Here is a 10838-nt window from a genome sequence, read left to right on the forward strand (position 1 = left end):
CTTACCCCTTCATTTTACAGATGGAGAAATTGTGGCATAGGAAGACAAAGGAACTCATCCAGAGTCACATGGCCAGCGGGTATCTAAGGCAGGATTTGAACCTGGGGCTTCCTGACTTCTGGTCCAGCAAACATTGTAGCTGGCCAGAGGGCAGAGAATCCCAGGATGTCAGAGCTAGCAGGGGCCTTAGAAAGCCTCTAGCCATGGCCCCCACCCTTTATTTCACAGACCAGGAAGCAGGCCCAGAGATAGCAAGGACTTTGCTCCAGGTTACACATAGAGCCAGAGGATTTCCAGGCAGGCCAATCCCTGTAAGGCTTGGGCCCAGAAGGTTGCGGTAGGGTTCTTTGTGTGGGTGGTTTATGGGAAAAAGGAGACTCCCAATCATTGGTACCTTGGATATTCGGAAACAGAAAGCAGTTGCTTTGGTAGCGGCCTTCGAGGCGTCTACCACTACCAGGCCTTGGTCCTCTGTCAGTGCTAAGTACCTCCCTGTAGTTACATGTCGCACACGCAGGGGCTGGCCCCAGCGCAGGTGGCTCCCGCTCCAGCTGGGGGGGTGAAGGGGATGACAGTAATTGGATCAGGTCCAGGGACTCCTCAATCTTTTCTCTTCAGACTCCACCCAGGATCCCTGTCACCTGCACAGTACCCCCAGGTCCCTGTCCATCCCAATCCCATTTCCTTTGGTTCCATCAGCCCACTCTACCTTATCCTTAGGGGTTCCAGCCTCCACAGGGAACGGGCATGGGTACACACAGCACCCCCTTCATAATGAACCAGCCTAGTGGGAGGGGAAGACAATCAGAGGGAATCTCACCAAGGCCCCCAAATCTAGGCCCTATCCCCTTATCATTCCTAACACCTTTAGTCCACAGAAACCCCTCTAAAATCTGGGCTCCAAGACCCACCAGGCCTGGATTTCCTAGCATTCAGACCCTCAGTTCCATCACCATACCAGAACCCTGCCTTGGCTCCAGTCTTGGCCATACCTGGGCCCTCTGGCATTTGGGCCCACAGTCCCCACCCCTTCTCCTGGGGGCCCCAGGTCTACCCACCACTGCTAGAGTCCTTGGAGTCTGGGCCTCCAGCCCTCTCCCACCCTGAATCACCTAGATGTCCAAGCATCTCCTTCTAGTCCTGCCTCATACCCATCCCCTAACTCTCCTGGTATCCCCCATCATGGCCAGACCTGCGCTGGTCATCACTGTCAGCTGAAGAGATGGTCAGACACTCGTCCATGTGGCCATGGAACAGGCGGAGAACATGGCCACCAGTCACATACCCTGTGAGGAAGGAAGGGATGAGTCAGTGAAGAAGAAGAGCCAAGGGGCAGATGTCTCAGCTTTGGGCATTTCTGGCTGGTGTGAAGGAATCTCAGGGCTTCGCTTACCTTCTTCACATCCAGAACAGATGGGGTTCATATTCCAAAGGGTTTGCATGAAAGAGGCATCAGCCTGGAGCTCCCCACTGGCTGTGGACAGGTGCTGGAAGGAAGGCAGAAGCCAGAGGTCATCAACCCGGGGTCAAGGGTCAGATACCCAATGGTTCAGGAGATGCTTGACAAGGAAACTAGCGAGATTAAGAGGTTGGATAACCAGGGGTCAGGAAACCAGGGTGAATTACCAGCCAGCCCCCTAACTTGGGCCAGGGAAGGTAGGAAGAGACAGGATGGGGACAGGAGAGAGGGACCAGAGAGGAGAAAGATAGCACCAGGGAAGGAATGGACCAAGAAGGGAAAGGCACAAATTTCTATTTGGTCTCCCAAGTAACAACAATCAGGGGCATGGGAAGGACTGGAAACAGCCCCCAGGCCTCTCACCAGGTATCTTTCAGAAGAGACACTGACAAGGATGAGGTCATCCCCCACCCGGACCTTTTCCCCTTCAGATCGTTGCTTTGAGGCTGGATGCATGGTCCACCAGCAGGCCTCCCCTGGGGGAGACAGGGAGGAGTCAGATTATGCCATTGGGGGTGTCCCCCAGCCCCACCACTCTCCTCTAGTGTCTGCCTGGGACTGCCTACCCTTCTTTGCCCGTCTCCTCCCCGCCAGCCCCATCTGTCCTGTCCAGCCCCTTCCTGCTCTTCAGTGTCTTCACAGAATCCCCTGCTCCTGCTAGGGTCTCTCTAGCTCCCCTCCCACACCTGTGGCATCTTCTTGAAGGCCCACATCGAAGGCGAGTTTGTCAGTCATGGAGCGGGATGTTGTGAGGCAGCTTAGGTACTGGGGAGGGAGAGCCAGGCCATGGGAGGAAGGAGGGAAATAAAGAGGGGAGTCAGTCTTTTAGGGAGCTTCCCTCCACCCTTCCCCTTTCCTCCTCTTCTCTCCATAACTCCCCACCCCCACCCCAATAACTTACCATTCGGCTGTGGGCATGTCGGAGTAAGATGGCGTGGCCATAGAGAAGGGTGCGGTGTCCCCCGCCCTGAGATGACTGTGGGGTAAATCTCTGTGAGCACACAGGGCTCCCTCACCCACCCTAGAACCCTCAGTCCTCCCTCTCCTTGCCCTCCGAACCATTCGCCCAAGAGAAGAGGAAGTCACACAGCAAATCTGTGGGGAGTACCAAGATTCAGGTCCAGGGCTGGGGGATGGAAATGTTCAATCCATGGTACTGCACTGCCTTTCAGCCCACCTGCCTCCTGTTGGGAGCCAGGCTTGCATTTCTGTATCCCCCACCCCCTTTTAGGGTATGGCCCCAGGTTTATCAGGAGGAGGGCTGAACATACACAAACATGTGTACATACACATGTACACACACCTTCTTCCTGTGCCCGGGGCTTTGATCATGCCTCATTCTCAGAGGGCTGAGGAGGAAGGGCAGGTTGGGGGTAACTGATACGTTATAACGTCATGCCTCATTATAACATCATGGTCAAGTCATGCCTGGCCTTTCCCAGAGACCACATGATTGGGTCACATAAACCCTCCCTGCCTTGTCATCACACAAACCAGGTGCCCAGGTCAGTCCCATAGTGTGCGAGTAGAATGCTGAGGACTAATGCCACCCTGGCCTCACACAGGTCATGTGACTGGGGCAGACCCAGAGCCATAACTAGGAAATGTTGTTACCTGGGACAAGTATGCCCAACAAGAGAGGGGTCTAGCCCTTCCCCCAGATGGAAGCTTCCTAGTTTAACCGATTATTCTCATCAAATAGGCACAATATTCTACATTTTCTTTGCTGATAAAGGCTGCAAATGCTCTCTACAATCATGACCCTCTACATTTGGCACCTTGGGGCAAAGCCCCATTGCTCTGCCCTAGTTGCAGCTCTGGTCATGTCCCATATCACATGGGTTATGTAATAAGGACTAGGAATATATGATCCCTGCTATCACACAGGCCATGGGAGTGGTGTCCTTATCACCCACACAGGACAGTCTAAGGCTCCTGAACTCCCTGTCAACCTTGCTCCATGCCCCTCCCCCAGGCCCACACTCAGGCCTGGGATGGAGGAAGAAAGAACCATGCAGTGAAAGATGGAAGATCCCATGGCATTGAGGAAGACAGAAAGAAGACTCTAGAGGATCAGGACAGGAGGTGAGATCAGGGAAGAGTAGAAGTGGCAGAGAGGACAGGGCGCCACTGTAGCAAGAAGTGGCCCCCTTCCACCCTTACCTCCTCAGCTTCCCAGCCCCAGGGGGAACAATGGGGATTCAGGTCAAGGGAAGCATGCTGTGCTGACCCCATTGAGCCCCTGAGAGTATGGGCCAAAAAACTGGGGAATGGGGATTGGGCCGGATGGGTTACACCCACAGGCGGGACATACCCACTTATCCAAATTGAGGGTCTGTAGGGTGGGGTGGGGGTAGAAAAGAAGCAAAGGAAATGGTGAACACTGGGCAGGAAATACTAGGATCAGAAATCACCCTTCCCACCCATCCCCATATTCTTCTACTTGAAGAAAGCTGGACAAAGGGCAGAGGTGGTAGAGATGCATAGTACCCTCCCACCCCACCCCATCACCTCATCTCCCAACCCCATTTGCTGACCTTCCTTGGGTGTCTTGGCCTTTCCTAGAATTCCTCCTCTCCCCTGGGTCCCCTCCCACCCAGTCAGTTCCCAATAACTCTTCTACTCCCATCCTCTTTTCCCACTGTCCTCCGCATACCTTCTGACTCCCCATCTCCTATCATCCCCCTGATTAGTTCCTCCTATGATTTCTCAGGTCTGTTTCCTATAATACCCTGTCTCTCAGTTTATCCTGTGAAATTTGTTCCTAACATCACAGAGGCAGGGTTATACAATGGTTCATCTGAAGAAAAGATCTAGGGTCCTTAGTATACCACAAGTTCACTAGGAGTCAATGGTGTGATTTGACAACAAAATGCAGTCTTGGGCTGCATCAAGAGAAGCAGAGTGTTGAAGACTAGGGAGCTGCAAGTTCCACTGCACTCTGCTCTGGTCAGATCACATCTGGGGAGGAGAGTGTGCCAATCTGGGGGCCCCATGTTAGGAAGGATCAAGGGATCATCTGGTCAGTGGCTATAGGAGAGTACCCAGGAGGGGCAAAGGATCCGAGATCCTGTCATGGGAGGATCAGCTGAAGGAGCTGGGGATGCTTAGAATGGAGGAGAGAAGGCTCAGAGGGGACATGATAGCTATCTCCAAGTATGTGGAGTGCTTAGTGAAGTGGGGATTAAACTTGTTCTGATGGGCCCTGGAGAGCAGAACAGGGAGCCATGGGTGGAAGCTGCAGAGGGACAATCTAGGTTTGGAGTCAGAAAGAACTTCCTAATGAGAAGAGCTGATTCCAAGTGGGATGGAGCTGCCTTGAGAGATAGTGAGCTCCCCATCCTGGAAGGATGCAAGCAAAGGCTGGATGACTGCTTACCTTGGAAAGGGCTTCTTGGTCCCTTCCTCCTCTAAGTCCTTACCCTTTTTCTATCCTATCTCCATATCACTTGGCCCCCTAGAACTTCCTCTCCTATGTCTGTCCTCCCAGCTCTTCCTAGCATGTCCTTTCCTATTTCTGTCTCTTTTCATCTTGATTCTTTCTCAGATTTCCAGAGGCCTCCATACTACTGTCCCTTTTCACACCAGTCCTCAGTGTCCCCTCCTGGCACTGACCCTGGTCCTGGGCTCACCTCAGTGCCGGCCTCCACGGTGTTGGCCAGCATCTCCTGCAGGGCTCGCACAGAAAGAGATTGCTCCAGCACGAAACAGCACACAGCCAAGTCAGGGGGCACATTCTGGGGGGGGCAAAGAAGGGACTGGGAAGTGTTGTCAGGCTTTGTCCCAGGAAACCCCTGAGCCCCATGGCAGGGCAGAGGGGAAAGCATGTGGCTGAGGGGGTTCCCTCTCCCAACTCCCCCCCCACCATCCCAGCCATAGCACTCCATAAGCCCACTGACCTGGGCATTGCTAGTGGGCTCCAAAAAACAAAGGCGGTTTCCAAAGCCTTCTGCAGCCAGGCAGAGCTTGATCTGTTCCTTGAGGGTGGTAGCACTGCATTGCAGGACGACCTCATCCTCCTGGGTGGGGGTGGGGGGTGAGTGGGAGGAAGGCACAGGCTGAGATTTCCTCCCTCTGGGCTTAAAACCTCTTCCTTTACCCTGAGACTCCATATCCCCTACCTGTGAAGTCCCAAACCTTTCTGTCCCCAATCAACAATGAACAACAAACATTTATTAAGTGCCTACTATGTGCCAGGCTTAGGAGAGATAAAGACAAAACCCAGGACAGTCCTTGCTCTCCAGGGGTTTACTTCCATTTGGAACCTCCGAGGCAGGAATCTCATCCTACCACATGCCTACCGAGAGATTAAGAACTCCTCCCTGAAAGTTCTAACCCTCCCACTGAATCCCAACTTCCCCAGTCTGTATCCCAATACGCCCTCTGAGATATAAGCGCATAGACTGAAATCTGGAGCGGGTCTTAGAAGTTTTCAGGTTTAAGCCCCTCAATTCACAGATGAACAAACTGAAGGCCAAAGAGGAAAGAAAACCTTAACCAACATCTCACAGCTAGTAAATGACTGAGGCGGGATCTGAACCCAGGTCTACCTAACTCCAAATCCTACTCTCTGTTCTCACCCTGAAACCCCAAACTCTCATGCTGTTCAGTCCTTTTACTCTTCATGACCCCCCTTGAGGTTCTTTTGGCAGATGCTGGAGTGGTTTGCCACTTCCTTCTTCAGCTCATTTTACAAATGAAGAAACTGAGGCAAAAGGGTTAAGTGGCTTGCCTGGGGTCACATAGTGAGTGTCTGAGGCTGGATTTGAACTCAGGTCCGTCCTGACTCCAGGCCTGGAATTCTATCTGCCATGCCATCTAGCTGCCCTAGACCCTCATACTCAGGGTTTCTCAGCCTGAGTTCTGAAACCCAAAATCTCCCACTCACTCCTAAAACTCCTCTTCTTATCCCTAAGTAATCACAAACTTCCTACTCTGAGACCCCCAGCCTTTCATCCTTGGTACTCCCTCCCTGCCCCTTCTTAAGACCTCAAATAATTTCACAGAAGTAGCCTTTTTATTCAGAGATCCCAACTCCCCCATTTTGAAGACCCCTGTCTGCCTGCTCAAGCAGAAATTTCTTTTTTTTGTTTTAAATTACAATTTTTTTTCATTTTTAGTTTACAACACTCAGTTCCACAAGTTTTTGGGTTCCAAATTTTCTCTCCCTCCCTCTCCTCTCTCCTCCCCTCCAAGACAGCATGTAATCCAATGTAGGTTCTGCATATACCTTCACAATGAACTTATTTACATAATACTCCTGTTATATAGAATTATAACCAATGGAATGAATCTGAGGAAGAAGAAATGAAACCAAAAAAGAAGGAAAAAAAGAGAGCAAATAGTTTGCCTCAATGTTCAAGTGGAAATTTCTACCCATAATTCTGAGACAACCTCCCCAAACCTCTTGCTCTGAGCCCCTAGGGAAAGGGAAGAGGATGTCTAGTCACCAATAATTCCTGCTAGGGAAATTGGCTGCATTCTGGCCCTTCTTCTCCCTTCCATATCCCAGCTTCCTTCCCTTCATTTGGACTCTGGTGTCTCTCCAAGCCATATCTTCCTCTCTCCAGCCTAGCTCTGATACACCCACCTGCCTGACTGGTTTTTATCTATGCAGTCCATTCCTCCAGGATAAGTGGTTTAGGAGCATGGGATGCACAGTTAGAAGACTTGTGTGGCCTTGGGAAAATCCCTTGACCTCTCTGGGCTTAAATTTTCTTCTTTGCAAAATAAGAGTTCAACTAAGTTACATTTTAAAAGCCTTTATAAATAAAGCACCTGCTGTGGGCCAGGGACTGTGCTGGGTACTGGGACAAATATAGATGTGAAAGGGACTCTGCCCTCAAGAAGCTTATGTTCTACTGAAGAGACTTATGGTTAAATAGAAAGAGGATCTACATTCAGATCCTACCATCTACCCTTATTGCCTGTGTGACTTTGGGCAGGTCACATCCCTGGGTCCTAGATTCCTCATCTGGGAAGGAGAGAGTTGAAGTTGTGGAATTTGTCTTGCTTGACTATGGACATTCATTATGGGAGTTTTGTTTTCCTTTTTTCTTTTCCATTGGGAAAGGGCAGGAGGAAGAGAAAATCAATTTTTATGAATTAAAAAAATTAAATGACATTAAATCAGGTTGGACTGAAAAGGTCCTTTCTAGCCCTCAATCTTTTCCTCTGGTCTGATCCTTTAATCTTTTAAATATGAAATATTTTGGTTCTGGGGAATGCTCTAACCATGGGGGAAATTAGGAAAGGCTTCCTGCAGGAGAAAGAACTAAGGATTCTACCAGGTGAAGGTGAGAGAAGATGGAATCCCAGGCAGGGGGGACAGCCTGAGCAACAGCATAGAGGTGGTAGATGGAATGTCATGTACAAGGAACACCAGGTAGACCATTTTGGTTGGAATGTAGAATGCATAAGGAGGAATAATGTAAAATTAGTCTAGTAGGATAGATTAGAGTCATAATGTGAAGGGCTTTAAATGTCTAAGGAAGGAAGGGAGCCACTGTGGCTTCTTGAGCAGGGTCAGACCAGTGCTTTAGAAATGACCATTTGACAGCCATGAACTGGATGGAATGGGGAGAACAAATGCCAGGCTATCACCTCAGGGCTCTCCAGACTCCAACAGAGACTCTTAGGGATTGTGCTGAGGGGAGAAACTGACTGGCCAGAGCACTAAGAACTCCTCCAGCCCCCCTCCCCCACCCCAGGACTACCCCTTCTCTCCCACCCTCCGGCCCAGGATTCTGAGTAGAGCTATGGCCTGGGTCTGGAAATGGGCAAAAAGAAAGAGGGGTACTTTGTGAGGTACTGCAGAATGGAAAGGAAGTCTGTAGACCTGGGTTCAAATCTCTCTTCTATCATTTATTATCCACTGTGATCTTGGGCAAGCCATGCCATCTAAGCCTCAGTTTCCTCGTCTGTAAAATGAGGGGGTTGGACTAGATGGCCACTAAGGTCCCCTCCAGTTGTAGATTGATCTAGAACCCAGGCCCCGGGAGGTTAGATTCTCAAGTGTCTCAAATCCCTCCCATAGACATCATATAGTCCTTTTAAGGTCCAGTCCCAATTCTGCTTAGCAGGATTTTATGACTGATTGTAAACAGACCAATCAGAAGCTTCCGAGTGGGGCTAGCCAGCCAATCCGAGTCCAGGGTTGGGAAGCGGGGATTGTGAAATGTACCAATAGGCTCGAGCTCTGGAGACGGCCAAAGCCCTGCTAGGGTGGGGGGGGCGGGGCAGGTACGCACAGCTGTCTCCGTCTCTCACCCCACAGCCTTCCACCCTGCCCCCAAACAGCGCCTGACTCCTCTCCTGCCCAGTCCCCCCACCCCAGCTGCTCCCCCTTCTAGAAATTGGACCCTTCCTTCTCCCGTCCTCTCCTGCTTAGGGAAGGTTAGGTTTCTGCTGAGAAGGTGCCCCCGTCAGCATTTTCATGAGCCCTGGGGAGACAGTGGAGTTAGGGCTTCCAGCCTGGAGGTATAAATGGGGTGTATTGAAGACACGCCCTCACCCCCAATAAACTCAAGCCAGCCTCCAGGGAGTAGGAGCAGGGGGTTGGTTTGCAGGAGGCAGGGGTACCTCGACTCTTATCCTCCTTAGAGTGTCCACCCCTCCCCCTCCTTCTCCCCCCCAGCTCCCCGCCCCCGTCCCCACCATCAGCCCCAGCTATTCTGGGCAGCACACCTGTTCCCCCAAATTCCCATCTCCACCCCCGCCCTGGCCTGACCAGGCTCTGTCATGCAGAGATTGAGGGAGACCCAGAGACAACGAGAGACCCAGAGACAGAAGGATTCAGAAGACAGAGCCTAGACTCATTGGCATTTTAGAGCTGGAAGGGGCCTTTGAGACCATCGGCCCATTCCCGTTATGTGACAGAGGAAGGAACTGTGGCCCAGAGAGATGGAGATTCAGAGATGGGAGCACCAGGGGCTCAGAGTCAGAGACACAGCACTAGAGACACCGAGGAACGCAGAGATAGAGATAGACTCCAACAGAGACCCTCAGGGTCTGTACTGAGGGGGAGGGGAACTTGGGGCAAGGACAGTCAGAATTCCTCCAGGCTCCCCCAGTCAGGACTCCTCTCCACCCCTCACCCCAGGACTCTAAGTGGGTCAGAGCCAGGAGTTGGAGAATGAGGCCGATGGGGGGGAAGCTAAATTAAGCCGACAGGGAAATTGGTATTAATACAGAGCTGTGGTCCCAGTCTAAAGCAGCCACCACGTTACCACTCTCCTTCCAGGGCGGAGGGGAGAGCACTCCTTTCCTCGCATTACTACACCTGCCCACCCCCCCCCCCGCCCCAAATCCAGGAGGGCCAACGGGATTTTCCTCTATATACATCTCACCTCCAAATCCTACTCCTAGACAATCAGACAGGGACCCAGACACATTTAGAGACCAAGAGAGATAGAGACAACCATCCAGAGAAAGGCACCGACAAGTGCCAAGATGTGACAGAGACAGACACTCAGAGACGGAGAGTGAACCTGAGGGATGGGCCACAGACGCAAGAAAACAGATCCTGAGAAAAACAAGAGATGTTCACAGCCAGAGACACAAAGAGATCCTTAGTGGCAGAGTCAAAGAAGAGATCGAGAAAAGACCCTAAGAAACTTAGAGAAAAACCCCAGAGATAGAGATACTCACAGTTCGGAGAAACTGGACGTCATCCTCGCCCTCCCCTCCATCCCCCATGATCCCAGGGAGCTGAGGCTAGGACTGGGGCCTGGGAGTCTGGGGGAGCTGGGCCCGGGGTGCTGGTGGTGAGGACTGAGGGGCCGGACGCTTGGAGAGGGTGGCTGGGAACGCGAGGACAGAGATGGCACTGGGAAAAGGGCTCAGAAAGGGGGAATGGGGGTGTGTGGCTCCTGGAGCCCGCCCTCTGGCTCCTATTGGTTCTGAGTTCCGGAGGGGCGGAGAAAATGCATTGGCCCCGCCTCTTAACCCCATCGCCCCGCCCCCTTCCCTTCTTGGGCCAGAGCTCTGTGGAGGCTGGGAGCCGAGATAGTTCTAGACAGCTGGGCTCTAGACAGCTACCCGGTTCCCCAGCCCCTCAGTTCCTCCTCACATCTGAGGTCTCTTGAAGGAAGAAATTTCTCAAGTATCGTCTAGTCTCTCTTCCCCACCCTTTCCCTGTCCCCAATCCCCTAGAGGTACATATGTATATTTGCAAAAATCTGCGTAATACACACACCACATAACCTCATTTGCATATAATTTACATGGCACTGAGCCCTTGCCCCACCCACCAGAGACAGGGCACATGACCTGGGCTGAACCACTGAGAGCACAGGTGTGCATTCTTAGGCAAATGTACTCACTAGGTATTATGGGTAGTAGACTGGGGCTGTGGGGAGGTGTAGGAAACCTCAGTACA

General features: G+C 51.8%; 1 protein-coding gene across 2 annotated transcripts in view; it reads right to left on the reverse strand.

The window, feature by feature from the left end:
- RYR1 (ryanodine receptor 1) overlaps positions 1–10156 on the reverse strand; it is an 89891-nt gene extending 79735 nt beyond the window's left edge. For both annotated transcript variants that reach the window (XM_036743163.1, XM_036743164.1), the window contains exons 1-10: positions 10109–10156; positions 5359–5478; positions 5092–5196; positions 2361–2435; positions 2146–2224; positions 1823–1935; positions 1394–1487; positions 1193–1286; positions 710–784; positions 395–551 (exon numbers count right to left, since the gene is read on the reverse strand). In XM_036743163.1, coding sequence (XP_036599058.1) covers positions 395–551; positions 710–784; positions 1193–1286; positions 1394–1487; positions 1823–1935; positions 2146–2224; positions 2361–2435; positions 5092–5196; positions 5359–5478; positions 10109–10156 — 960 coding nt within the window. The remainder of the gene's footprint in view (positions 1–394; positions 552–709; positions 785–1192; positions 1287–1393; positions 1488–1822; positions 1936–2145; positions 2225–2360; positions 2436–5091; positions 5197–5358; positions 5479–10108) is intronic.
- Positions 10157–10838: the final 682 nt, after the last annotated feature.

Source organism: Trichosurus vulpecula, chromosome 2 (genome assembly GCF_011100635.1).
Source record: "Trichosurus vulpecula isolate mTriVul1 chromosome 2, mTriVul1.pri, whole genome shotgun sequence".
Taxonomy (NCBI): domain Eukaryota; kingdom Metazoa; phylum Chordata; class Mammalia; order Diprotodontia; family Phalangeridae; genus Trichosurus; species Trichosurus vulpecula.